This window comes from Miniopterus schreibersii (assembly GCF_964146895.1).
Source record: "Miniopterus schreibersii genome assembly, chromosome: 10".
Classification (NCBI taxonomy): domain Eukaryota; kingdom Metazoa; phylum Chordata; class Mammalia; order Chiroptera; family Miniopteridae; genus Miniopterus; species Miniopterus schreibersii.
Genome location: NC_138110.1, coordinates 33040016 through 33065675, shown reverse-complemented (window position 1 = coordinate 33065675; position 25660 = coordinate 33040016). Strand labels below are relative to the sequence as shown.

The window sequence follows — 25660 nt, the reverse complement described above, 5'->3', positions numbered from 1 at the left end:
TTAAAAAGTTCTTAGCACCCAGCTAACTTACATAAAATATGTAATATATTTATAAATTATTTATAAATGTTGCTTGTCTGTTCCTTGCTAAACAAGAATTAAAAATATAGTACTAAAATGTAGAATACCATCCTCAACTTCAGTGTAAATTTTTTGTTTTTAATTTTTGAGTTCTTATGGATTCATTCCACTTGTTTACTCTGTACCAAAAAAAATTGTATCAAATCATCCTGGATATGCAGACAAGTAGAAATATTTAACTGAAGGTTTAAAAGACCAATAAACTTTCCAAGAGTTCCCAAAACATTTTCCAAAATTAATAATCAGCTTTTACAAATGCTAAATTCAAGTCAGTCAATGACTGTTAATTTGTTTTTAAAAAAATAAAACTTTTCTACTAAAATGAAGGGCTAGAAGAAGGGATTTTATAGTAAAATGCATGGCATCTTGTCAACTTAAACTCAAATAACTACATATAACAATTATAATATTAGACCTAGAAGGGTTCCCTAAATTTAAAGAAAAAAGGTAAACTATGTTAAATATGTATCCCTACAGTTTTTACGCTTCTAGAATCTGTAAAACATATCACCCAGGCCACCAAAAATATCCCCTTAACACTAAAATCCTACTCTGTTTGCAGGATAGATGACAAAATTTAAGGTGTTTAATATCCAATGATGTGCTTGCTCTATGTTTTGTAAAAAAGACAATACTCAAAAATAGATATGCTAAGATGGTTTTTGTATTGGCAGCAGAAATCTCCATCAATGGTTGGAATATATTTGGTTAGGCTTTACTAAGCTTGGATCACCATAACAGAAAAGAAAAATACACAGGGTAGAACCTAAGAATTGTCAAAAGAAAATACATTAGAAGGGAATGAAGTTGTTTATTTTTGAAGAAATGGCAGAGTTTAAAATAATCCAAATTATTCATTCTTCCAGCTGACTAAATGCCTTTATTTATAAAGGTACATTAAACCTATTTTTAAAGTACCTCATTTTCATTCATTTTATTCTATGGAGATTGAATTAAGTATTAGTTTTCTAACTGTTTAGCAATGTTATAGCTTTACCTGTGTGACATCCAGGAAGAGCACCAATGCCATCTACCGCCATGGAGCCCTGAATAGTGCCAAGGTTATAAACAACTCCCAGAATATGCAGCTCCCCTATGTGATGGGGAAAGAGCTTTAGTCTTGCCTGTGGAGATATTTAAGTCACTCTTATTATCTGTTTTCATAATACCTTAAATAGTGCAATACCTAAATTCTGTAATGTTACAAAAATATAAACTCATGACCTAAACTTTTAAGTTATCAATTAATATATTTTATTAGAAAGCATTTTCTTCAAAGAAAATCTCTAAATTCAACAGAGGCCTGGATCCTCATCAATACTTCTAATAAGAATCAAAATATTCTGGTCAACCAAATATCATACTGACCAAGAAAAAAGCAAAAACTTTTCACCAGGCTTCTTAGGAAATTAACAAACCAAAGACCACTGCAAACCTACTTTTCCCACCAATTTCCTCCTGTGCAATTCCAGTATCCTGATTGTCCAGAATTCTAGTTTTTAAGAAAACTAAGATATAAAACAAACGGAATAAACTGATTTTTTAAATGTTTTCATCGTGCTTTTAGAAAGGCTTAAGATTGAAAAATAATAAATTACCACTTTAGATTCTTCACTATTAATTAAGAATTCTGAAATAACTTCAGTCCCAATCATTTCGGGTTCACTTGTTACCTAAAAAATAAATTATTTTGTAAAATATACATTCTAGTAAATAAAGCATTATTAAAATTCATGTATATCAATACTTAAGAGCAATAACAATAATTAGAGTTAGTATTTACTAGGTTCTTACTATGTGCTAAGAAGAGTGCAGTGTTTTATTTTCACAACTGCAGTACAGCCATTCAGTAGTAGGCACATGATTTTCCCCCATTTAATTCAGTCCAACTCAACTGAGAGAATAAATGATCTACAAAGAGGATAAAACCTCAAGAGATAAAGTTCAGCTACTTATTACCAACGACGGCCAACATGGCCATTTAATTTAATCTTGCAATAAGAGCACATTTCTCCCTCTTCCACTCCAACCAGCCTTTTTATAAATTGGTTAATTACACATAGGAAAAGTAATGGCAGCCTAAGTAAGGTATAGAAAAGATTGGTGGACAATAAGGGCTGTGGGGAGAGCAAAAAAAGGCCTGTCTACTCCAAATCAATGACATCTATAAGAAACTATATATACATATAGTCTCTGGCCACCGTAACAAAGCAGAATTAACTGGCTCACACTCGAAGTAAACTTGATCCTCATGACTACAGTTTTACTTTTACCATGAAATTAATTATTTGACAAAAGAAATTAAGGTTATATTTCCCTAAATTCCAGTTCAGCATCTTAGTCCATCGCTAGTAGAAATTCATGAAGAAATCCAGAATTTATAGTAGAAAGTGTAACTTCAATATACACAATAAAAATTTTCACTTCACTTTAATAAACCTCCTTTAAAATCTATTTAACAGACTAATATACTTTAAAAGCTGATAGTTATTTTTTAAAAACTTCCAGGAGTAAAGGGTTCATAGTCTTCTATTTGTTTTTCAGGTATCCATAAAACATTAGAAAAATGACTAAGGTAGCCAAAATTCAAGTCAGAATAGAGTCTGGTAAATCTCAATCTTTCAAACTATTCACAGTGAGTATAAATAATCACAAAATGTCTTCAATTAATTTAAACAGCAAGACTTAAAATAAGGCAATCTTTTTTTAAAAAATCAACTTCAAATGAAACGTTTAAATAGTTAAAAGTTAGTACAACAGACATCTTTCAAGTTCTCCCTTCATATATGAGTACAAAAGGGTTGGAGTATTTCTCAGTTTCAAAATAATTTTTACCACATTATTAAAGCACATAGGAAGGTAGTATAAAGAAGTAAGATTTATATAGTAGATATTGGTAAATAATAAACAACTAGGTAAAAAGTGTATTTGTCCAAGTTATTTCTGATACTATTAACTGGGTAACAAAAATTCTTTGTTCAAATCATTCCTACTTCAAAATATCATCTTAAATATATAAAGAGCTTATTACAAACATGAGTAAGAAAAAATAAATATATATGAAGGGTATGAACAGGTAATTCACAAAAAAAGAAATACAAGAACTTCAATTTCACTAGAAATCAGTAATATGAAAAATAAAACAGTAGGATGGCACTTTTTAACCTATCAAATCAAGAAGTTTGTTTTTTTTATATAAGTAAGAATACTTCAGGTTGCAAAGATGAGATGCCCAACCCCATATGCTGCTGCTGAGAAACTCGTTGGTATAATCCTTTACCAATAAAATATTAAAGTATTCATTCCCTAAAATGATCTAACTTCATGCCTAGGAATCTTTCCTACAGAAATAATCACGATAAAACAAACTATGCACCCAAATTTTCGCCACTGAATGATTATAATAGTAAACAAATGGAAACTTCCAAAATAACTACTAATAGAGAGATAAAATAGCTTATAGATCATCCATACAACAGAATATTATGCAAAATAGTAAGACATTTAAAATCAAAATATGAATATGAATCAACACAGAATGAAAAACATAATATATACCGTATGAGAAAAATCCATATGAGGGAAAAATACATATGGAAATGATTGGATATACAACAAAATGTTAAAAGTTATTTCTAAATATTGAGAAGAGTTTTATTTTTATTCCTTATGTTCTTATGTATTTTCAATTTTCAACAATAAGCATATAACATATTTTTTATAACTAAGGGTGAAAAGCCTAAAAATGAGTAAGTATAGTTCATTAAACAGAGAGGTTGAAATGTTATTTTAGCATCTGTTAGGCTATCACGGAAACACACTTATTACAAATACCTTTTAATAACTTACTAGTTCTCTAACTTCTTCATCATTCTTCCCACTGAAATCATTAGGTTGAAACTTCCAGAGCAATGACAAATCAGTCAACAAAAGTGGAACCTTCAAAGGGTTTCTAAAAGCCACTTCCACTGTTATTGGTTCTATAAAAGAAATGCCTAAATTAGTAACTTTAATAAGTTATGCTTATGCTTTAATTCTCTGAATACACCTTGCTCTCACAACTCTGAATCTCCGCCTAGACTATTTTTTACCAACTTGCAAATATCTCCTTAATCAGGTTCCCCAATTTCTCTGTACTAAAGAATGACATTCTTCTGCATTCCAACAGCACTTTGCATCTACCTGTATTAGAACCCTCACCTCTTGGTTTTACAAACGCAACTCATTAAATTTTGAGTTCCTAATTTATTTTTGCATCCCCAGCTTCCAGTAATTTGGGGAATACAGAAATTATGTTGAATCCGCTCTAAGTAAAACAAACAAACAAAATGTGTAAAAATTAAAGTATATCACCTTCTACAACTGCAAGTGGAAATCTTGAGTTATCTGAAAAACTGTTCAAACAGTATTGCGTGGGATGGAAACTGGATGGAATTACTCCTTTGTTAACCAAGGCCACAACTTGTTCCTCAAGTTCTCGCCACTGCTGAGAGGATTCAGAGTCATATTCTTGATCAAGACTTATATGAGTAGCTGCTTGCTTTTCACCTAAAAAAGTGTCAAAATTAAATACACACGTTTATTAATACCTGCCCTCAAATAAAACATTTTAAATAAAAATCTAAGTTATCCAAAGAAATACATACAACTCACACTTGCGTATTTCCAATTATCTGAGAGAAAAAATATCCTAACTGGAACCTGGCTTATAATAGTGATGCTCTTTTCCACCTTACTCTGAAAGAATACATTTTCTCTAGTCTTCCACAAGCAATTTTATATGAAATACTTCAAACATACAAAAAAAGCATGGAGAATAATATAACAAATAATTGTATATCAAAATTCAAAAGTCAGCTTCTGTCATATAATCCCAAATATTTTCTATAAAATAAATGTTACAGATAGAGTTAATGTCATCCATTGTGGAACCCCCCCCAATCCTTCATCTCCACTGGTACCACATATGAGTATATACTAAACAATGCATAGAATTGGTTTTTATGTTTGAAATATATAAATAAAATTATATTTGATCTATCATTCTGTAATTTTTTTCACTCAACATTATGTTGTACATATTATCCATGTTGAAACATGTAGAACTAATTCAATCATGCCCCACAGCATGACTTCATTATATGAATATACCCAAATTTGTGAACTCTTATGATGCTATTGTTTCATTTCTGGCTATAAAATACAATGCTGCTATAAACACACTGATAATACTTTTAAAATAAATACTAAATTAGCTCAAGAAACATATTAAGCTCATATATAAGGTTGCTTAGAATTACTTTACTTTAACATGCATCAAGGGCCTTAATATATTTATACTTTTGCTCAGTGCTGTCATTCTAAAGCTCAAGCCTAAGGAAAATATTCTATTTTTAAAAGTCTTACAACAAGAACAGAATATTGGCAACTGTTTGCTACTTCTAAATTTGAAAACTTCCATAATAAAAAGTTAAGAAAACAAGTCATCCACAAAGATGACTATTACAACAGTATTTTATATTTTAAGATGGAAACAATCCAACTATATAATAAGCAAATGTGAGAATAAAGTACTTTGTATGCGTTGAATATAGTATCTTACAGCCATTAAAAATGCTTATCAAGATTATATAATAACATGAGCACTCTTTATATTAAATGAGAAAAGCCATTATAATTATAGTTATTCTGTTATTTTTAGTTTAGGGCTAAGGAAAAACAATGCAATAGTGGATATCTTCAGATGGCAGGAAGACAGGTGATATGACACAGAATTATTTATTTTCAAATATTCTTTAACAACACATTATTTTTTAAATGGAGAAAGAAAAAAAAACTGTTAAAAAATAGTCATTAGGTAACAAGGCCAAAAAAACCTTTACTAACCATCTGCTGGTCGTCTGTCATGGCCAAAGAAAACCCGTGTTGCTGAACTGTTAATATACGGTAAAGGAAGTTGTGGTAAGGGGCCATCTGGTGATAGCTGACTTACATTCTAAGAGAAATGCAAAAGAAATAAAAAAGAATTCCTGAGAAAATGCCATTTTCTTTATATTTGCTTCCCATTTTTTAAAACACAAGGTATTAAAAACATGTTAAGCAAAAATATTAAGATAAATAATTACTAGTTTTACTTAATACACCAGAGTCATAAAACTTTACAACTGGGAAGAACTTTACAGATCATTTATTCTGGCCCAAGAAAGTATTTCTAAGGTTATTCAGCTAGTTAGCTCTTTGGTTGTTAAACTTTCAAACATCATTTTGGTATGCATTTTACTTGCTGTGACTCATTACAGCATCCTAAATGCCAAAACTCTAAATCCAGGTAATTTCAAATTAAAAAAGCTTAAAGAGCAGTTATTTTCTACAGGACAGAAATGCAACAGTATTCACCATTCACAGAACTTCATAAAAAAATTATAACTTCCAATTTTTCCCATAAAACAATGCTTTACATTTCCTATCCTCCTGTCCCACAGAAATATTTTTCCTTCCTTTAATTTTTCTGGGTTACACCATAATAATTTGTCTAATTCCCACAGATCCCTACCTCCTTATCTTTCATAGGGAAAAAAGAGGAATGTACTTTTCCAAAGAATGGTAAAAGGACCCAATATATTGTAAAATAGATTATGATTCAAAAAAATTCCAAAAGCATAGTAACAAAACAGTCCAGAAAGCATGTAATTTCTTTAAGATTCCAAGAACAGCCACAAATTAAATATTTACTGGAATATTAAAATTCTCTTTTAAAGAATTATGAAAGGGCAATGAAACTCAGATACATGACCAAAAAAACCTAGCCTACTACACTTTATTATGATAGACAATTAAATATTCTAATAAAACTTTATTAGATTCCTGTCAGGTAGTACTAAACAGGTTTTTTACTAAAAATAATGATTTAAATATAATTTTAATATCTACTCCTAAAACTATGTATTCACCTTGTAAACATAAAGATATTCTCTGAGGAAGGACCCTTGTTGAGATGCAGATTGTTTACTTTCATTGATTAAAATATGCCTAAAAGCAGACACAGCATTGTCCAGTTGCCTAAGAGTATAGGATTGGCGCCCAATAGTGAAGTTAATGTGATCCTCTGCAAGAGACCAGCCTTTTCCTTTGTAAACTTGCATGGCTTGACAATAGCAGCGTAAAGCATGCTTTTTCTGTAAGAAAATAAACAAAGTATTACAATCCAAATTTCTCTGGGACTGAAACAAATAAACACAGACACACACAAAATCAAGTAACTAGTTACTGTTTCTTCAAGACTGAGAATAATGAGGAAAATGAAATTAACATTTTGGGAAACCTCTTAACAATTATTACTAAAAACCAAGAGGTCTGAAACAAGCAACTGTTTTGTCCAAGGCCAAGAAGTCTAAGTCAGGAATATTAATGACTTCATGAAAACCATCTGGGAGTTTCCAAAACAGTAGCATATGGAGTTATGGATTAGTTAGAGGTTTCGTTGTTAGCTTGTAAATGAGATCTATCTTATGAAATCTCAATTTTGTTATGGTCATCTCTTTATACCACTGCACTGGGCTGAATAAAAATACCCTGTGTGTGCTAAAACGGCATGTGTGAGTATATGGTTACTTACACACACACACACACACACACACACACACACACACACACACACACACACACACACACACACTTTTAAACTACTGTTCTGTTTGGTATTCTTTTCTTTTGCCCACTGCATCCTGCCACACCCATGAGCAGATATTCGGCATTAATCACCTATCACTACCACCCGCTGAACTCAGACAACTTCCATCCTAAAAATGGAATTTGGTATCAAGGAAGAGGCCTCCCTCCACTAAATCTTTTGCTTCAGAGTATATTCTTGTACCATTACAAACTTTGTATGATGTATAGTAGAACTGTTTGTTCCTTTAAGAAATGTTTCCTTGATAAAAAGAGAGTAAAAGCAAATCAAAATCATCTACCACTCGACAGTATGCAATCAGAATACAGTCTCTTCTGTGATATTCCTATACAGATATCCACTTGAATCCCATCATATGGAAACATCAGAGAAACCTAAATTAAAGGACATTCTAGAAAATAACTGGCCTGTAATTTTCAAAAGTGTCAAGGTCATAAAAGTCAAATGATCCTTCTGAACAGGATCCTTCTTCTATAATACAAAGGACATTTATGGAACCACTGTCAAAACCTGAGTAAGTTCTGAGAGTACTACTTACTTAGGACTAACTTCTTGACTTTGATTGTTGTGTTATGATTATACAGAAGTTCTTGTTTCTAGGAGACAGGAAATATGCCCTAAAGTATTTGAGGGTAATGGGGAACAAGCAGGCAACTCTCAAGTGGCTCAAGTAGACAAAAGTTTCTGAAATGTATTTGTAACTATTCTTTACATTTAAGCTTTGTTTTAAAATAATTTTTAAGTGATGTTTCTTGAAAAAAAAATCCTAAACTCCATTTTACATTTAGTAAAAGAACAGACATTGAGTCTTAAAAACTGATTCAGAGAAATAATCAAATGTGTCTAAGTGTCAAGTTCAAGTGCATTTTTGAGGATTTTGTGAAAAAGCATCTGAAGAGATTTAAAAGGTAACAAGGATTTAAAGTTGGCCTTTTAAAATAAAAAAGATTGTCCAGGCTATAACAAACACAAACACACATACTATCCCCAGCACTTCATTTATTTTACTGATTTTAATACTTTATAATGCCAGTTCTATTTTTTAAAATACCTTTTACTTGCTGATATTCATATATGTATCTTTATTGATTTCAGAGAGAGGAAGGGAGAGGGGAAGAGAAAGACAGAAGCATCAATGATGACAGAGTCATTGATCAGTTGCCTTCTGCACGCCCCCTACTTGGGATCAATCCTGCAACCCGGGCACATGCCCTGACTGGGAATTGAACCGTGATGTCCTGGATCATAGGTTGGTGCTCAACTGCTGACCACGCCGGCCAGGCACTTGCTGATATTCTTAACAAAAAAAATTAAACTATGAAATATTTCTGGGGACAAGATAAACAATTCAGCACTAACTCTCAATTAGAGAGCAATGAGAGAAATGGCATTACTATATAATCTCCTCTGCCCTCCCCACTCATCCCTGTGAACACACACATCTGTTTTTAATGGAAATGTTATGAAAAGTTGGTACTTCTAAGAAACAGCAGCCTTAGAAGTGTGTGTGCTCTATGTGCCCTATCTTGCCAGGAAGATACTGTTCTTGACCAACTGCAGTAACCCACACATTGGCTTTTTCAATAGATCCGCCTGAGAAGGAAACTTTCTGGGATTGAGGTATACAGTCGTCACAAAATAGCAAAACCAGCTACCTTAAAATCATTATCTCCATGAGATAACCATAATTAGAGATGATTATTAGGCCTGATATCAACTGTATCTCAACCCACCACAGGTGTAGCATTTTTAACTTGCTATGCATTTACTATATGCTCTATAATTTCAGAAGGTAAATATAAAAGAAGCTATTTCCACTTCCAATGACATTATCATTCTCACAAATAAAACCATTCACAAAAGATGTGGGGAAAGAGTGACTTTTTAAATAAGACCCAATAGACCATTCCTAATGGGGTCTATAATTCTCCTTCTAAGCAAAGGAAACCAGCTGCTTAATACACCTTGTAAATTTTGGAATAGAACACTTTAGGCAAAGACAAACAATGGAATAACATGTTTCAAATGTATTTGTACTTACTATGGAAAAAGGTCTGTTAAAAATGATAGTTTTAATTTTTTTCCATGTTACAGTCTGAGAAATTCTAATTCATGGGGTATATCAATTATTATAAAAACACATTTAATTTTATAAATATTTTTTACAGTTTTGTATTTAATATATAGCAAGTTCACATATCATGGCAGTTCCCAAAAAATAGAAGAACTGAGAACCCAATCTTCAAATGTTGGTTTTTTAAAATCATAGCATTTTTTTGCCCGGCCGGGCATGGCTCAGCAGTTGAGCGTCGACCTAGGGTCCAGGCGATCGGGGTTCGATTCCCGGTCAGGGCACATGCCCAGGTTGCGGGCTCGATCAATGACTCTCTCATGATTGATGTTTCTATCTCTCTCTCTCTCCCTCTCCTTTCCTCTCTCTGAAATCAATAAAGATATATTTTAAAAAAATAAAAATAAAAATAAATAAATAAATAAAAATCATAGCATTTTTACATGAAATTACAAGTAATTTTTGAACACCTTTATTTCTTTGTACCTTTGAAATATAAAAATAATGGCATGTTTGATTAGCACAGACTGAAAAGTGTATGTCCTAAAAATTCGTACTAACTACATTTTAAAAATACTCATACTCCCCTACTAGTTAAAAAGCTCCCTAAGAGGCAAGACCATGTTGGTTTTATGGGCATATGCTCAGCTAACTAGTACAGTCCCTGAAATATAGAGATAATTATTGAATCCACACTTCTATTTCTACCTACAGTAAACCACCAACTCACTTCTTCTACCACTCTATCTCCAGCAAAGCTCCCTCCAACTAATGCTTAAATAGACCATTAGGAATGAAGAAAGCTCTCTAAAATAAAGATCTCTCCAACCAAACTGTTTCCAGGGACAAAGGTAGAAGATTTCTACTCATTTAGTATTTACTAAATGCCATCACAGAGTACTCTGAGAGACAACAGAAGACCAAAGCTGAAGTAGGGAGAGTTCAACCTCCACCAAATAGTTAAAATTGCTTGAATGTATTCATTATATCTGGACCTTTATATATATGATTCAGTTTAACTTTACAATAATTGGGGCAAAATTCCAAAATTTATAAATAAATTTTTAAAAATGAAGGCTCAGAGAAGTTGTAAGGAGATCAAGATTTAAACCCAGATTTCTCTAACTCCAAATCTCATGCCCTTACCAATATAAAATATAACACATCACCTTGAAACAAAATTTTTATCCATTTTTAGGATTAATATTAAGTCACAAAAAATTGACAAGTGGCATACATTTATAAAATAACAAATTATAACAAATAAAAATTGAAATAAAAAATTATTTTCTTTTTAAAGAAAATGCACTCACCTGCCCTGCTTTACTAAACCGATGGCCTGCCAGTATCATATGAAACGCATATTTTCTAACCATGGGACTCTTCATGTTTATAAAGCAATGTGCCGCTTGTTCCAAAAGAAGTGCACTTCGAAGATCAGAATCCTAATGAATGTTTAAAAGAAAAGGTTAGTTTCACAAAATTAAAAGAAAAAATATAATTGGTGAAAAACATTTACTTTCTTAATATATAACATATTCAATGTTTAACTTAGAGTATCTGAGGGCAGCAATCAAGAGGTAACCCAATCTTGATGATCTTTTCTTTCAATAAGCACTTTTTTTTAACCCTTTAAAAAATTCTCTACCATATTTTCTTTTGCTTTTCACGAAGCCAAATGTCTGGTTATGATATACACCATGTAAAAAGTCTCTGAAGAAATGCAATCCCTTTTCAAATGGCAAAAAAGTATATAAACTGAGAATTTAATACAGGTATACTGATTAAAGAGAAAAACCAGGAAACAGCACACACACAAAAAATAGATTCACACCAATCTAATTTCTTCTGGAAACTGATCTGTGACATCCAATAGTGTATTTCCATTCAAGAAAAAAAGGAAAGATAAAACAGAATGAGTGTAAATTATAAAATAATTAAATCCATTACTTTATCCCCTATAAAGTTTTACTGTATTTAAAAGGAATTCTCAATTTTTGCTTTAATTCAAGTAGGCCAAAATGCCTATTTCATCAAAAAGTTCAGAAGGCTTCCCCTTCAAAAGATTATCACCTGCCATTAGTATATTAATAAATGATACAACTCAAATTATTTCTACCTCAACTGAATCTTACAGCAGTGTCCACAAAAACCACATACTGCATTTATATCCTCACCCATAAGAATACCCTTTCAACTGAAAGAGCCATCATTTCTTTAAAAATAACTGAGAAAGTACTGAAGGTTGCTGATCAAGTATCAACAACATTTTCACCAAAACTTTCTCTAGGTTTTTCAGCTATTCTCAAGCTGAACTTACCATGCCCTTCCATGTGTTCTGCTGCCATTATTTTCCCCAGGGAAAGTTGAAAACAGAAAACATTGACTTTAAATGAAATAATTTCAACAGATTATAGTTACATCAAAAGTATTCACAGATCATTACTATATCTCTGTAACAATCATAGAATTATATTAGAGCTGTAAAAGATCTGAGGAAACACTCTAGAAAACATTCAGTAAATGGTAGATATTATCTATTTCAAACCCCTCATGACAAAAACTAAATAATCAGATAATTTTTCTAGTAACTAAGATCCAAAAGCTAGTAAGTGAAAAAATCAGGAATATACAATTAACAAGTGGTTCTATAACAATGCATCAGAATTACTTAGGGGAGCTAGAAAGCTTACATCTTTATTTTTTTTAGGAAAACATTTTCTTTTTCAAAAAATTAATACAGACTCTTTTTTTTTCTTAAAGATTAAATGTTTGAAGAAAAAAAGTGAACATCTTTCTTTCTCATCCCATGCCTCATCCAATTTGCCAGTTTAGTGTGGGGGGTGTGTGTGTGTGTGTGTGTGTATATATGTATGTATCACGTATGCTTATATGTTAGTTTTAAAAAATACACATACTTTTTTGTGCATAAATGATATTACACATAGTATTCTTTATCTTGCTTTTAAACTTAATACCATGGACATCTTTCCAAGACATCTACATCTCTCATTTCTTTTAAAGCTCCATTGTATTCCATTACATAAATGTACCCTAATTTATCAATAGTCTCCAACGGATTTAATATTGCTTCAAAGTTTTATAACTACAAGAAAAAATGCTTCAATAAACATTTTTCTAAACATATTTGAGTAATTACACAAATATTTTTATTAGACAAATTTCTGGAAGTAGAACTGCTGAGTTAATGAAAGCTATGCATATACTTCATATTCTAATCAATATAGACAAACTGCTACAAAAAGGACCAATATATATTCTCATCAACAGAGAATGAAAGTATATATTTTCTCTGCTCAGCCCAAGATCATTTTTTAATGCTTATCTCTTTAATAAAGGAAAAAAACGACACTGTTTCTCACCATACATTTAATAGTAGGCTGTTAAATCTTTTCCTATGTTTAAAGGTCTTTGTACTTTTTTTGTGAATTGCCTATTTATATTCTTTTGTGAATGGTTTTTTGTGATTATGTGCTATGTAAGGGCCCTTTGTACACTTAATCAATATCAGGCCTTTGTCATTCATTTGCAAATAGTATCTCCCAGTTTTGACATGAAAGAGTTTATTCTTTAGTAGTCAAGCATATTATATTTGCCTTTATGGCTTCAGGATACTGCATCAAACTAGGAAAGGATGTTATGCCTAGATTTTTTAAAATGCTCTCCTACATCTTCTTCTAGGTTTTTTTTGGTTTTATTTTCACATTATAATTAATCCAGCTGTAATATATTATCATGTAATGATAAGACAGGAATCCAGCCCCAAAGAGCTAGTTAGATGTCACAATAGCATTCAGTGAATTACCTAATACTCCTCACTAAATTAAATGACACCTAATCACATGCAGTATTTAAATTCTCATTCTATTACATTCCTGTCTATTCTTACTGCGATAAACAGTTTTAATTTCCTTATTATAAACAGACTTATAACATTTTAATATGTAGAACAGGTAATTGCCTATTACTTCTTCTATTTTGGAATTTTATTTAGACTTCTCAATAGTGTTTCACAGTTTTTACTTTCAGTCCTATAAATTTCTTAAGTTTATTTCTACCCATGCACACATAACACACAAACACACAGTATAAATACATATATATTTTTTAAATTGCCAATGAAGCTTCATTAAATTGCAAAACTTGGATGGGCAGCAATCCTGGACATTCTGATTAACATAAGGAATATTCCATAGATATCTCTGATGGTGTATAAGTGATTCTAATGTATAATCTAGATGAGAATCAGCACATTAAACCCTCAGCATTCTCAAATTTAACCCTCAAGGGACTGACCAACTCAGGAAAGACCTGGAAACCCATGGCATGTATTAATTTAGCTAAAGCAAAATTTGACTCTTGTATTCAATAAAGCTGTTGGATTTGCAGAGCTGAATAACCCTACATTTATATCTCACTGCAACTTAGTTCTTTGTTAGTCCCTGTCTCTTATAATGATACCTAAAGTAGAAAACACATTGCTTTGACACAAACAAAAAAGGCCCTGAAAACAATGACAACTGTCATCAGTGTTGATGGAAGAAAAATGAAAGAATTTCACAGTGATAGTTTCATCCAGAAAGCAGAGACTATGAATGAGCTGAAGAATAAAATTTTATTTTCTGGTAGTTGATGATATGACAAGCCTATTATACATACTCTGTAAGAACTAAGAAAAAAACCTGTGATACCACTTTAACAAGAACTCTAGCCTATAAACTTTGCCCACAACCAAAAGATAATTTTAACAAAAGCTGAAAAGGCAATGTTAATGTAAATTATGAGGATAAGTATAGGCAAAAAATCACCTAAATTAGAGGCTTCACTTCCATAGAAACACAGTGATAAAAGCACCAGTTGCACAAACTTAACTGAAACAAATCTCAAGGATGGCTGTAAGATTTTTTCTTTGCACAATTGTGAGGTTAATAGGAAAGGTGCTATCAGCTGATCAATTTAACACAGGAATAGTTCCTCCTAAGCTGAAGAAATTTATAAAAACTGTTGCTATTACTATCCCTGAGAAACTGATTTAATGTATTTAAATGCAGTAACAGACAAAAAGTGCTATAAGACCAGAATAAATGTGAAACACAGAAACACAGACACAAGCAGAGGAAAAGCATCACTTCTTAAACACGAAATTCAGACATACTATCCTATGGTGGTAAATGTGGCATGCTTTGTCATTAAGCTGGAATTGCTCTGCCATGATCAGAATCCCAGGGCATAACACAAGTATAAGGTCCACTTGCCCATATATTTGCAGTCCAAAATATAAAGTCAAAGCACAACTCTTTTCACCCAGGTCTCAGAGCTGTCTTTTGCTATAACGGTATTAGCAAAAATCTAGGAAACACAATTCATGGATGTCAAGAGTATGTAACTCAGTTCCCTATCCTCAAGACCAGTGAACTTTTCATATTATATAGCTTTTCTAGTTAATGAAATACATACAATAAATACAATTAGTAAAAATTTAACGTAATTTTATACACATTATGCCTAGAAGTCTTTACTTTCAAGTTGTCTCAAAGAAATATCTGAAAGGTATAGCAGAAAAGGCAACTGAGAATCAAAATTTCTTGGGAAATAGATTCCACACGTCACCCCAAAGCAGTAAATAACAATGGTAAATTTGCTAGAATTTCAATGACAAAATAAATCATCCAGGTTTGAAAAAGAAAGGTGAAAACAAAGAGTTGGAAAGGAAAATAGAACAATGACAGAAAATAGCAAGGTCACAGTGTAGACAGAAGAATATGCTCTAAAGAAATTTTATTAAAGCTCCTAAACCATAAGTTCCTTTTACATTCACTGAGAATCCCTAGGCTGAAAAACACAGCAACAAATTCAAACCCAAGTTAAGATACTTACTATAATACAGAATATCAACACACCCAAGAGCCAATATTCAGCTCTACCAAATAGTTTATGTCTGGCCAACAGTTCCTATTGGTCAGTGCTTATGCAATGTCAACTATTAAACATTTTTAATATCATCTCTTAACCTAACTAGTTATACCTTTCAAAAATCTTTTCAGAATAATTAATGGTTCAGTTCAACAAACATTTGTAAATCATATACCATGTGCCAAGCCCAGTGTTAGGCACTAGGGATAAAAATACAGAAGGCAGCACAGTCCCCTATTCTCAAAAGCTAATAGCTTAAGTATAATTTCCAATCTAATATGACAAGTCAGGTCTTATAGCATTATACAAGAGGGCATAAGAGAGACACTTAGGACAACCTGTGTACTGTACATTACTATATGAAGGACAAAACTGATATTAGACTAGTAAATTAGGTGAAGAAAGAGGAAAAGGGCCAGGAGAGACATTAAGGACATGAATCAAGAGTAGCAGGAGGGATTTAAAAAAGAGAGAGAGATAAGTATAATATTTGGAGATATAAAAAAAATACATATTTAAGAAGTTAAATCCACCCTCCCAATTGTGTTACTGATAGGTACGAGAGTATGGGAGCATCTCAACTAGTTTCTGCCTTAAACAAATGAGCAGCTAGCTGATTATGACAAGATCACAATCTCTAATGTAAGAAAGTTTATGACGCTATTGATATGTCAACTTAATGGCACACTGGAAGCACCCAAGTAGGTAAGTCTAAAAGGCAGATGGCCATAAAAATCTAAAACCCAACGTGAAGTCAGCGCTGGAGACAGATTTGAGAGTGAAAATCATGACTGCGAACAAATCGCCCTCAAAAATAGAGTGAAAAGTACAGAACAGTCCAAGGACTAATACCATAGTGTGCAGCCTTGGCCAGGTGGCTTAGTTAGTTGGAACATCATCCCATACACCAAAAGGTTGTGGGTTTGATTCCTGGGCAAGGCTCATACGTAGGTTGTGGGATCGAACAGGAGGCAACCAATGGATGTTTCTCTCTCACACTGATGTTTCTCTCTCTCCCCCTTCCTCTCTCTCTAAAAACACTGCAATAAAAATATACCTTTGGGTGATGATAGTAAGTAAATAAAGTAAAATAAGTAAATAAAACCACAGTATACATTACATTAACATTTAAGGGGCAAACAAAGGAGGTGTTTGATTTTGTTCTTTTGTTCTTAAGTATTCATCTAAAAAACCGTCTTTAACCATACTTTTAAAGAAATGACTACCATTCTTTACAAGCCTGGAGGCCATGCAATTTAGTAATGCTATAAATCTTTAATAGAACTATAATGGATTACTCTCTCGCCCGTTTGAAATATTCATAATATAGAATTTTTTAAATGCTTACGGTGATTTTAAGTTTATACTAGTAAAATAAGATGAAAAATTCCTGAGTGATTACTCTTTTAAGTATCAATTTTAGAATGATGCACATGCTTGTTACTTTAATTATTGTTATGCATAGGTCACAACCTAATTCACAGAAGATATACAACACATGTTTGTGGTTAATAATAATGTAAACTTAAATCTGTAAATAAAATCAGTCTATAAAATACTGCATCTAAAATTAATTCAACAAATAACTTAAGTAGCCATGTTATAAATTCCCAAAGAAAGATTCCCCTCTACTTTTGTTTTGTACACGCTCTCAAAAAAAGAAAAAAAGGGAACACTTTCTAAAAGTTATGAAATAACACTAATTAAAACAACTACTACACAGTTTCAGTACCTCACTGGTCAACCGTATTAAAAGAGCTGCAGCCTCTGAATATTTGCTTTGGCTTTTTAAGATTTCAGCACTAAGCAATACACATCTTTCAGCCAATACCATATTCCTAAGAAAATAAAAAAAGACAAGAAACATATAATTAGCACTACAATAATATCTTAATACAGCACTGTAAGCATGTGTTCAACAAAATTTCCAATTATAGTTTTCAAGGAAAAAGAAATCCATGTCGTTTTCTACTTACCAAAAAGGTTAAAAAAAAAACTCCTAAGAATTCTCAGAACTTTTCATCATATAATTTTGTGTTAAGAATACAAAGCAAAGTCACATTTCCAGTATGCAAAAAGCTAGAATTTAACTGGTATCTTTAAACCAGCAGCTACTTAACACATAAAACTTGCTTTGAACAGGAATTAATACAAACATTTCATTCATATTTCTTTCTCCTTCCTCAATGCAAACTTTTGGTTATGTGTTTCATTTTACTGGCTATTTTTAGAAATATTTTAGGCATTTTTTCTCTGGTAGTACCACTGAGATGTTTCAATTAGAGACAAAATGGAACCAGTGTTGCCTGAATGATTCCTGAACAAAATCTTTGTGAAAACACAATCTCGATTTTTCTTTGTGGACTACTACCATTAATAATCTAGAATTGGATTATTTATTCTTGAAAATAATAAAAATAAATGAAAACAATCTTACTGTGAAATTATAAGATGGAACCCTTTTGTTAGGAAATAGCAAAGTTTTTCTCTTTTTACTTTCTAATCCTTATACCAAAATACCATTTGACCTTAAAATTACAACCAAAAATTACTAACTTAAAGGTCATTATGAACAGTGATATTTTTAAAATACAATTTACTACTTTCAAAAATTACAAAAAGTATGTTCATAGCAGCACTATTTACAATAGCTAACATCTGGAAGCAGCCCAAGCGCACATCAGTATACGAGTGAATAAAAAAGCTGGTGTACATTTACACCGTGGAATACTATGCAGCTGTAAAAAAATGATCTCTTACCCTTTGGGACAGTATAGAAGGACCTGGAGAGTATTATGCTAAGTGAAATAAGCCAGTCAGAGAATGTTCAAATTTCTGAAAACTCTTTTACTACTCTGTCTTTCGACACCTCACTCTCCCTAGTTCTTCTACCTTTTGAATCTTTTTTTCAGACTCCTTCAAATGTTCCTCTTTCACAGGAAGCTGTATCTCCTGCCAGAATCTCCAAATCTATTCTCAAATAGATTATATAAGATATAAAAGGTAGAATTTGATACCGGCTCCACCATTTATTAGCTGTGTGCCCCTGGGCAAGTTAAACTCTAAGTTTCAGTCTTCTCATCTGTCAAATATGGATAATAATAGTACCCACCATTTTATAGGTTTAAGATTAAACCAGTATGTAAATTACTTTGGCATAGTGGCAAATGCTGAACACTCAATAAATGTTAATTATTATCATTAGTGCTGTGCTGAAAACATAACACCATGACTAGTACTACTTACACTTCAACATTATAGAAGACAAAATTGTAACCCATAGAAAAGTCAGATTAATCTTCCTGAAAAACAACTTTTATTATGTCAAGGCTGTTCTCAAATATTCAGTAATTCCCTATTTGCTACTATATAACTCTTAACTACAGCTTAAAAATAACAATTATAGAGTGTTAAGGCTCCTCACACTGATTTCTCTCAAACCATCTTTCCACATTCATCACTCAATACTTTTCACGTTCTCAAACCCCCTAACTTATCCAGGACTCTATTCCCTTTCTTTGGTAAGGCTGCATCCAAAATATTATTCCTGCCATTCACAATTTCTGAATTGTCTTTATGTCTATCAAATCCCAATCACCTTTCTTTCAAGGTCTATTCCACAAACATATCATGAAATTTCCTGACTACTTCTGGACCAGTTCATAGTCTCATTAGAGGAACTCATTATGTGTACAAAACACTTCTCATTTTCTTCCCTGGACTATTACTTCACTGTGTTTTGCCTATTTAACAATGAAAGTTAACTCCTGGCTTAACTGTGGTTAAGGTTAGATGTTCCCACAGTACAAATCACCCTCAATGTAACATATATCCTCAACATTACATATAACAGATTCCTAAGCCAAATCCAAACAAAATAGGAAAGGAGATGTAATGAAATACTAGTTTTAAAAGATTACCTCATCTTGTCTCTGACTACATTAACTTGATTTAGGAGCTTGTATGAAAAACAAAGAACCATTTATATCCCACAACAATATAAATGCAAACAAATTTACTTCTAACCAGAAAGAACATAAATATTCTAGTCACCTACTTGCATATATCCCTGTATGTCTGGATTGCTGTATCCATGTAATGTGCAGGGTATGGCCTAGGTGCTCCTGGCTGAAGAAAAGCTGACACTGCTGCCATTTCCTAGAGGAAAAGACATTATTTACACTATTTCAAAAGGAGAGAAATAGTCTTGCAGTTTAGCATTCAGGAAGTCTAAAAACTGGGATGAAATTTGCTGGGATTTTTAATACATGTACATGTATAAATTTCATAGCCTAAAGTTGACTTGAAAAATATATTTATATGCTTTTAATTTTTAAATTCTCTAGTCAAGTTTAGAGTCAGTCATTCAGCATTTAAATGAAATTTTCAAGAAGACCTAGTGAACACTAAGGGCATATATAACTGCCAAATCAGTCTAGCTTAAAATTTCTGTTACCATCTCCTCCCTATTATTCCCTATGCCTCATGAATAGAGAACAGACCAATGGTAGCAGCATACAGAGAGAGACATCTCTTTCCAATTGTTAGCATCAAAATATGAAAACAGGGATGACAACAGCTTGCACTATATATATTTTCAACTTTTTCACACTCTAGTTTATATCCCGTACCATAACAAAAAGCACAAAGACCATTTCTTAGGCCTATATTACTGTCAAATTTTTAGGTCCTTTTATTTCATTTTCAAAATCCATTTTCTTGTTGATGTCTATAGCTTTGGTTAATAATTCAAATAATATACAACGTTGTTGAAAGACTTAGAAATAAAGGTTAAAATACAGGTTTGGTTTTCTTAGTAAAATATCCTACTATGTACATACTTGTACTCATACAGACCAAGCTTTAATTAAAAAAATTTTTTAAACCTCACCCGAGGATATGTTTTGATTGCTTTTTAGACAGAGAGGAAAGTGGAGAGGGAGGGATGAAGGAAGGGGAGCGAGAGGGAGAGAGAAACATAGATGTGCGAGAGAAACATCGATTGGTTGCCTCCGGCGCCCCAACAGGGGATGGAGCCCACAACCCAGGTGTGTGCCCTGACAGGAATCAAACCCGGAACCCTTTGGTGTACAGGGTGAGGTTCCAACCAACTGAGCCACCCAGCCAGGGCTTAATAAAAACTTCACTAGAAATAAATGAAATCTTCGTAAATTAAGAGAAAAAATTGTTAATGCCAATCTACTTTTAGGATGAATAAATGTATTCCTCTGCAACATTTTTTAAAACACACACACACAAAAATATATAAAAATAAGTATCTAAAAACTGGGATATGATTAAAGCTTAACTATGAGTATCATGACAGTATGAACCATATCTGTTTCAAAGTACCTCTGCATCCTCAGCACCCAGAAGTGTCTGCTCCAAAATTTATCGAATAAACCCAATGAAACTATGTCATATCCATGCGACAAAATATTTTACAGCTCTGAAACACATTTTCTTAACTAGTTTATATTTTACTATGCCTAATGAATTTACACATGGTTTTATACTGCATTAAAAATAGCATATAGCCAGGCCGGGCGTGGCTCAGCGGTTGAACGTCAACCTAGGATCCAGGCGATTGGGGTTCGATTCCCGGTCAGGGCACATGCCCGGGTTGTGGGCTCCATCAATGACTCTCTCATCATTAATGTTTCTGTCTCTCTCTCTCTCCCTCTCCTTTCCTCTCTCTGAAATCAATAAAGATATATTTAAAATATATATATATATATCATATATATTGATCATGTAGTATAATACGATACCTGTATTGTACAAAAAATATTATTTACTATTTATGTTTTTGTTTGTGTTCTGGTTACAAACACACATGTTTTAAGAGGGCTATTTCAACATTATTTTTCCCCAAGGCTTATTGTTTTTTAGGGCAGTTTTTTACAGACTACAATGATTTTCATGCATGCGTATATTATTTTACAGTAGATAAGACTTTATTTTCCAGCACTAAACTATTTTCTCTCATGTAGTTGCTACTACCATCTTCATCTAAAAGGTTTAAATGCAGTACTTATCATATTGTAGATAAAAATGAAAAAGCTTAAGTGCCATAAAATCATAGAAATTTTCTGCCATACTTTTAAGATTTTACCTATATACAAACATTTAATTTGCAGGTATATTATGTAAAATGTAATCATTATAAATTCATACCTATATTTTAAGGTATTAATGAAATAACACTAAGTATATGTGATTTCATATTAGCTTACATTAGATGACTATAATAAAAAATTAGAGCATGTCTAACCAAGAACAGTTCATATAATTTTTCAAACACTTGAACACAGCATATTTTCTGATCCTGAACAAGATATTTAAAAAGCTAGCTTCTTCATTGAAAAATATTACAGAAATAAAAAGGAAGAGTATTATAATTTTGCTATTTTAGCTTCACATTTTTTAATTACCCATTTTAGTTTTATATATACATAGTATTAAAAAATGCAAAACAGAAGCAATTAAACAAGTGTCTACATGACAACTACTCAACGGAATATTTAAGAGTTCTTACACATTTTGTTCTTCACACTTCTGTTTATAAACTCACATGTTTTAAAGAAGATTAAGTAGAAAGTAACAGTGCTAGTTTTACTCTTTACTAAGCACATGAAGCAAATTGTACATATATTTTAAAAAGATTTTGAAAATACTAAAAGGTTATAACAAGTATAGAAAATTATTTCTAGCCCACCCGGGCGTGGCTCAGCGGTTGAGCATTGGCCTATGATCCAGGAGATCGGGGTTCGATTCCCGGTCAGGGCACATGCCCGGGTTGCGGGCTCAATCCCCAGTCGGGGGCGTGCAGGAGGCAGCCAATCAATGACTCTCTCATCATTGATGTTTCTATCTCTCTCTCCCTCTCCCTTCCTCTGTCTGAAATCAATAAAGATATATTTTTTAAAAAAGAAAGAAAATTATTTCTAAAACACCTAGGTTTACGTATCAATTACAAAAACTAAGAGCCAATGCTTACAGGCAACTTATTATATTCAAGGCGGTATCCTAAGCACCTTCCATGCCTTATACCTTATATAATCCTGTGCCATTAGGATTCTCATTTACAGCTTAGAAATATTCAGTAATTTGCATAAAAGAACAGTCTGTCTTACATCAAAGTACATGTTTTTAACCAATATATAGTCTTACATCAGGGGGGAAAAAACATTTCAAGCAATTTTTAAAAGACTTTTCAAGAAGTCTAAAAGCACCTTTAAAAACTTTACACTTTAAATATAGTAACTGAAATTCAAATTAAATTTTAAAAACATACACAAAAATTAGAAGTTGCTAATCAAAACTAAGAAATCAACCCTCAGATATTACCATGTTTAAATGCACTAGTTTGAGGAAAATCCATCAATTCAGCTAAACTAATTCAAAACCTATAACGCATTGTATGCATTTTAAATTCAACTTTATCCCTACATATTTTGTTTGCTATTTCATTAACAGAATTTTCTACATCTTATAGTGGCAAAAATATAATATATAGAATACCAACCAAGGCACCAGCTGCATAAAGCATAGCTTGATCATTAAGAAAATCCTTCTTTGCGGTATGATAGCAACTGTAAGCCAGATCATAATGCTGCACCAAGAAACATAAGTCAGCCATTTTTCTGATTTGAAGCTCTGGTGCTTCTGGTGGATACCTGTAAATACAAAATAAGTTAAGGAAGTAATTGGTAACTTATGACCCCTAAACCACTAAATATAAAATGTTTAATAGCTGCTTAACTGCCCAGAACAATGGGAAAACTGATCCTGTTTTACAAAAATTCTACCTCCAAGGAAAGAGTATCATGTCTCAAAGATATCTAGAAATAGTTATATCTACATTTATGTAATTATACCCCTATACTGAGAACTTCTCGACAACAGGCAAGCACCTTCTCCATGGTCAAATTATGAAGTAAATAGTTAATTCCAGTTTTAAATACAACCATTATTAAATCCAAAATGGGTTAATTTCACTTTCTCTTAAAACAGGATTTTATATTAAAGAAAATTTTCTAAATATAGGCTGTCTTAGAATCCTAAGAACAGTGTTTTGACATAGAAGAGTCATTAATGAACAACTAACCTAACTCCATCGTTTTATAAATAGGGAAACAGAACCAAAGTAAAGTGATTTTGTGACTTAATCAGTTATCTTCTTTATTTTTAGATACCCAATTACTTAACAGCTTTCTCTTAATTCATGGATTTTACCTATAGTCACTGTTCTTACCCACCCCAGTATCTGACCAATATGAAAGTAAGGAAGTGAAGAAATAGTCATTTTTTACAAGACATCATATAGTCAAACACTAGTCAGAGTTAAACACGGGAAAAACGAAAATGATATTATTTCACTCACAGCAATCCAGATGTATTTTTCAGCTCATTAATGCTCTTTTCTGGAACTTTACTGCCACTAAACCATTTTTTAGTTGCAGAAAACAGAGACCGACTCAAACCTTTTCTTGATATTAGCTAAGAGAAAAGATTAAATATGTTGACAAATATGAGAATTGAGTATTTTTCTTTTACATAAAAAAGAAAAATTCTAAGTAAGTAAAAAACTTCAGTAGTGAGCAAATGTTCACTTTAACAACACTGATATTTTCAAAAACTAATATGCTGAAAAATCCCTAGTGAAAATAAATAAGCCTCTTACAAGATTTAATAGAATCTCATTAGAGACAGTAATGTTACTAAATCCTAATATTGGTCTTTCTTTAAAAAAAAAAAAACTTCAAATACTTTAAATAACTTATTCTACTATATTCTCAAGTTTACTATTTACTAAAATTTTAAATTACTAATCTAAAAAAGGTAAATCTTACCTGATCATTTAATTGCCGAATTGTTTTCTCTATATGCGGCAAAAGGCCTCGAAATGTGAATTCTTGTATAAACTGTCGAATTCTATCATGATCAGTAAGGGTTAAACATGCACCATGAATAATTCCAGTATTTGCTTTCTTTGTTTCATGTAATGATGAAGCAGATTTTACATGATCTGTGCCATCAATGCTGTTGGAAGGTTCAGTGGATGGGTCCAATTGAAGTGGGTGAGCTCTAAAGTTATTTGGTAAGCCATCTACTGAAAAACAGATCTTTCTTTTACTCTCAGACTGTAACAATATTACTACCATTCTGCTAAAGGAAAAAAAAGAATGCTAGAATCCTTTACTTTTTTGACTATCTTAGATGTCTACAATACAGTAACATTAATCTTTTCCCTTTTAAAATTACAGAGCTGGGGTGAATACTAGTTACACATAATAGAAATTTTTAAAGTCATGTAAATAAATCAAGAAAAATACATTTCAAATATAAAGAATTACTTTCAATTAGCACAACTAAGCAATAATATAATAAAAAATTGTAAAACTACCCCTATTACCAAAACCATAATTTAAAATACAAAAATAAAACTCAAATCATGTGAATTTTGGAAATAATTCATGCTGCACATCTTATGTCCCCTTGCTTTCTACAAATTTTTAAGAAATGTATTACTCTTATAAAACAAATTTTAAGTATCAAATAAAACTCAATGTCTCAACAAAATCTTCAGAAGAAAAGCTAACCTGTAGATAATCTTTTCTATTTTGAATACTGCCCCCATCTTTAACTACAAAAAGTTTAGCATTCTTTGACAACTGCATATTTTCAATCAAAAAGAGAAATTTAGAGAAAGTATATCAAGACCTTTGACTTCGTTATCGAATCCATCCAATGAAAGCAAGTTACTATCAGAATTCTTATTTGAAGATATAATACAAGGTCCATCTTCATATGATTCCTATCAAAACAAAATAAAAAGCATTAGCACTTGTATTTAAACATGTTTAATATAACACTAAATC

The 25660-nt window shown here is 32.0% G+C and overlaps 1 protein-coding gene across 5 annotated transcripts in view; it reads right to left on the bottom strand.

The window, feature by feature from the left end:
- TRAPPC8 (trafficking protein particle complex subunit 8) overlaps positions 1–25660 on the bottom strand; it is a 71302-nt gene that overhangs the window by 22731 nt on the left and 22911 nt on the right. For 2 of the 5 annotated variants that reach the window (XM_081150273.1, XM_081150275.1), the window contains exons 6-18: positions 25503–25596; positions 24632–24888; positions 24163–24278; positions 23305–23455; positions 19834–19934; positions 17509–17614; positions 11156–11287; positions 7032–7256; positions 5968–6076; positions 4435–4629; positions 3931–4061; positions 1680–1754; positions 1079–1205 (exon numbers count right to left, since the gene is read on the bottom strand). In XM_081150273.1, the coding sequence (XP_081006399.1) occupies positions 1079–1205; positions 1680–1754; positions 3931–4061; positions 4435–4629; positions 5968–6076; positions 7032–7256; positions 11156–11287; positions 17509–17614; positions 19834–19934; positions 23305–23455; positions 24163–24278; positions 24632–24888; positions 25503–25596 (1819 nt within the window). Of the gene's footprint in view, positions 1–1078; positions 1206–1679; positions 1755–3930; positions 4062–4434; positions 4630–5967; positions 6077–7031; positions 7257–11155; positions 11288–12162; positions 12184–17508; positions 17615–19833; positions 19935–23304; positions 23456–24162; positions 24279–24631; positions 24892–25502; positions 25597–25660 lie in introns of all 5 variants that reach the window. The other 3 variants (XM_081150272.1, XM_081150271.1, XM_081150274.1) reach the window with 3 other exon arrangements.